Source organism: Lathyrus oleraceus, chromosome 4 (genome assembly GCF_024323335.1).
Source record: "Lathyrus oleraceus cultivar Zhongwan6 chromosome 4, CAAS_Psat_ZW6_1.0, whole genome shotgun sequence".
NCBI lineage: Eukaryota > Viridiplantae > Streptophyta > Magnoliopsida > Fabales > Fabaceae > Lathyrus > Lathyrus oleraceus.
Window position 1 is genome coordinate 455,909,159 of NC_066582.1, and position 3,618 is coordinate 455,912,776.

General features: G+C 37.5%; 1 protein-coding gene across 2 annotated transcripts; it reads right to left on the minus strand.

The window, feature by feature from the left end:
• Window positions 1–399: 399 nt before the first annotated feature.
• Window positions 400–3,278, minus strand: LOC127076093 (protein KINESIN LIGHT CHAIN-RELATED 1). Of its 2 annotated transcripts, XM_051017656.1 has the most exons (4): window positions 2,989–3,278; window positions 2,137–2,704; window positions 931–1,839; window positions 400–829 (listed from the first exon to the last, which is right to left on the minus strand). In XM_051017656.1, exons 2-4 carry the CDS (start codon window positions 2,676–2,678, stop codon window positions 595–597), a joined length of 1,686 nt encoding a protein of 561 aa, XP_050873613.1. In that variant the 5' UTR covers window positions 2,679–2,704; window positions 2,989–3,278; the 3' UTR covers window positions 400–594. The 2 variants fall into 2 exon arrangements, with proteins under 2 accessions (XP_050873613.1, XP_050873612.1); XM_051017655.1 differs by having other exon boundaries at window positions 2,137–3,278.
• Between the last annotated feature and the right edge of the window lie 340 nt (window positions 3,279–3,618).

Sequence of the window (3,618 nt, forward strand, 5' to 3'; positions counted from 1 at the left end):
TTTTATCTATAGGTTAAAAACGTTTCTTCTTTTGATGAACTTATATTTCATATAATTTGTCTTACTTCTGCTTTGACGAAAATCATGGGTTTCTAAAGCTTGTCTCAAAGTCTCCAACCTCTCATTTAAATTCTTCTCCGACTATCTAAATATGACTATATCATCTAAAAAAACACGAATCCCAATGATAACTCTTAAATGTGTTTCGGTAAAAAGATACTAGTAGGAGTTTGGGTTGAATCATTAAGCAAATCTATTGTAATATGAATAATAGCTCAAAAATATGAAAGTAAATGTGTTAATGGCTCCAAGTATTTTAGAGGTCATTGTTGTTAGTCTCCAAGGATTTAGCTTGTTGCTTGCTGTTAAGAGTTATTGTGTTATAGTTTTAGTCTCTAGTAAACTGAGAAACTGGTATTTGTAACTTCTGTCCAAGTTTTTCAAACACACACTTAATAATTTTGTTGTAAGAACAATGACATCTCTTAAAATATATGAGGAAGAAGGAAGCATCTTCAAACAAAAAGCCTCACAAATTCTCACAAATGCAAAACAAAAGAGACCAATTTTTTGTTGTAAGAACAAAAACATCTCTTAAGTTCTAAAACTAAATGCACCCCATTTCCTTCTTCCTTCCTTCTTCATCTTCAACGAGTTTGAATCGATAAGGTTTTCGAGAGATTTTCCCTTTCTACTTCGAACTCTTCCCGCTTCTTTCAAAAGCTCAAACAGTCTTTTCTTTTCTTCATCAACATCTGGATTCGCAGTTCCAAGTTTTTCTTCTCGCATTTTCAGTATGTATTCCAATATTCGAATCGCATCTTCAACTCTGTAACAGAATAATATCAAACAGAATTATTACCGATCTCGATATACTAATCTAAATTAACGGTCGAGTTCGTTTAATCGATAACTGCGTAACATTTTTACCTTCCTAATGCATCATAAGTTGCAGCTAGGTTGCTATACACTCCAAGAGTGTCCAAATGATAGTTTCCACATTCCCTCTCCAGTATCTCTCTAGCTTCTTCAAAATGTGTAGCAGCTTCTTCTATTTTATAGAGTTGAACACACACCAAGCCCATCTGGTTCAACACGAATCCGAAAAACGCAGATTTCCTCTCCCCGCCGGCTCTCAGCTTGATGACAGCGTTATCAAAAGATTTCCAAGCTTCCACATTCCGCCCGACCATGTAGAACAGTACTCCCATTTGAGCTTCTATTCCCGCAACTGTCCTATATTGTCCGGGGATACCGTCTAATAGTTTCACCGCCTTCTGCAAGAGCTTCAACGCGTCCTCGGGTTCGTTTAGAGCTTCGTAGATTGCCGAGATTTCGGTCAAGCCACTCGCAATCTCTCCGGTGGTTATTCCAGGCAAGGGCTTACTATATATTCTCAATGCGTTTTCACAATAAGACGTTGACTCTCTTAATTTCCCAGTCTTGAAGTAAAGATCCGCGAGACGGATGAACACTAAGGCAACAGAACTGTGGTTTTCACCCTTGGTGGATTTGAACACTGTCAGTGCTTTCTGATAGGAGAAAACGGCTTCGTCAAAACGACACAGCGACAAGTAAATATCCCCGATGCTAACATCAATAGCTGCAACCTCGTTATCCTGTCCATTAGCAATCATTGACATGCTGGCTAGGACAAGATGCTCGAGTGCTGGTTCGTAATCTCCCTTTGCTTCGCAGATAAGGGCCATGAGACGCCTGTCAGCTGCTTCGGTGAGGGAAGCGGGTGAGCAATGCTCCTTATGAATTTCAAGTGTCTTCTTGCAGAAGTGCTCCGCGTCGTCGAATTGCATGGCTTGAACATGAGCTTCAGCTAAGTATCTGCCATTCATGATAACCAATTAGCTAGAAAATATTTCAGCACCTTAGAACATGAATGTCCTAATCCAAGCAAATGGCTAACTAATAAACATGCCGTCTATGAATCACAGACACCGGACACTGACACATCAACAGACAAATATTTTTTTAGAGATGTCGATGCCACAGAGCATCTAGTTCATACAGTTAAGTGGCACCAAATCCAAAAGAATGCAAAGAATTGAGCAACAAACAGAAAAAATCACTACATAAACATACATTACATTGTACTATATTGTATAAAAGTGTTAAATTTACCTGCATGTTTCTGCAACTCTCGGGTCAGACTTACCCAAAATACCCATTTGGATCTTCAAACCCGACTCATAACACAAAATGGATCTATCCAACCGTCCAGTCATAGAATAAGTATCACCAAGTTGCATATACCCAGAAAATTTCACCATACCATGACCCGACCCATTTTCAACATCCAACAACAGAATTGACCGTTCCAATTCCTCAATAGCCTCATCCAACTTCCCCAAACTACAATAAATCGCAGCAACAACATGCAGACACGTGGCAAGATCCACACCCTGACCCGAAACCCGTTCAAAGGATTTGGATGCCCGAATTGCATAATCCAAAGCCTTACCTGGATTCTCACCAGAAGCTATGGTATCTCGTGCCATCTTCAGAAGAAACGGACCCAAATCAGGGTTTTCTAGCGATGATTCATCCATGATCAGTGTCTTTTTGATTGTTTTCTTCATCACCGGTGATGGGTTCCGGTGGTTTTCACCGTTGGTGACCTCATTTTGCGGTGGTTCACGGAGCAAAATTCCAAATGATTGCATTTGAGGTGGGGGTTTCACTGTTAACCCTGTCATCGTTTAAGATTCAATACCCACAACTCAAAATTGAAACTTTCTCCATACCCACGATTCAAAATCGAAAATTTATTCATACCCACAATTCAAAATTCAAAATTTATTCATACCCATGAATCAAAATTAAAACTTTTTTCACATCAATGATTCAAAAATGAAAAATTCCTCATACCCATTATTCCAAAATGGTTTTTCAAAAAAGGGAACTTTTCTTATGTAATTTGAGTGTGCCCATGTTTCAAAATTCTAAGCTTTGCATGTGTAAATATATACTTACATTGAAGAAGTGTGGTAGAAGAATGGAAATGAGTATAGAAGTGAGCGTGAGAAGAAAAAGAGTGTGAGAAAGGAAAAAAGGTGGAAGAGAAATGGATTAGGGATGGTAGTAGTGGAATGTTGCTTGGAAGAGACGACTTGTAATCATGGAATTGGGATACTTTAATTTCAGAACAAGCTTCACAAGGAAAAAAGGCAAGAACAGAGTCACAAAATCCATGATGTTTTTTTGGATTGAGTTTGGAGTTTGAGAAAATTAATGTTGTTCAAAATTTTATTGTCTTTCAATTTTATAGTATGCTTTTCTTTTCTTTTCTTTTCTTTTCTAGTAAGAAAGAATACAGCAAGTAGGACTAGTTGTTGGATCCAACGGCTCACACGTGTCCTTTTGATAATCTACTTGTTTTTACTATAGTGAAATATGATTAGTTATCATTATTCAAAGATGAAATTTCAACCATGATATAATTAAGAGAAATTACAGAGCATATGAATGCTTGGCAACAAAGTTTTCATATTAAAGTTGTATTCATTGCTAAGAAAAAAATTGCTATCATAGTTGGGTTATGAGTGAACAAACAACACAAATGCTTTGTGACTAAGTCTTCATTATTTAGTTTGTTTGTTTTGA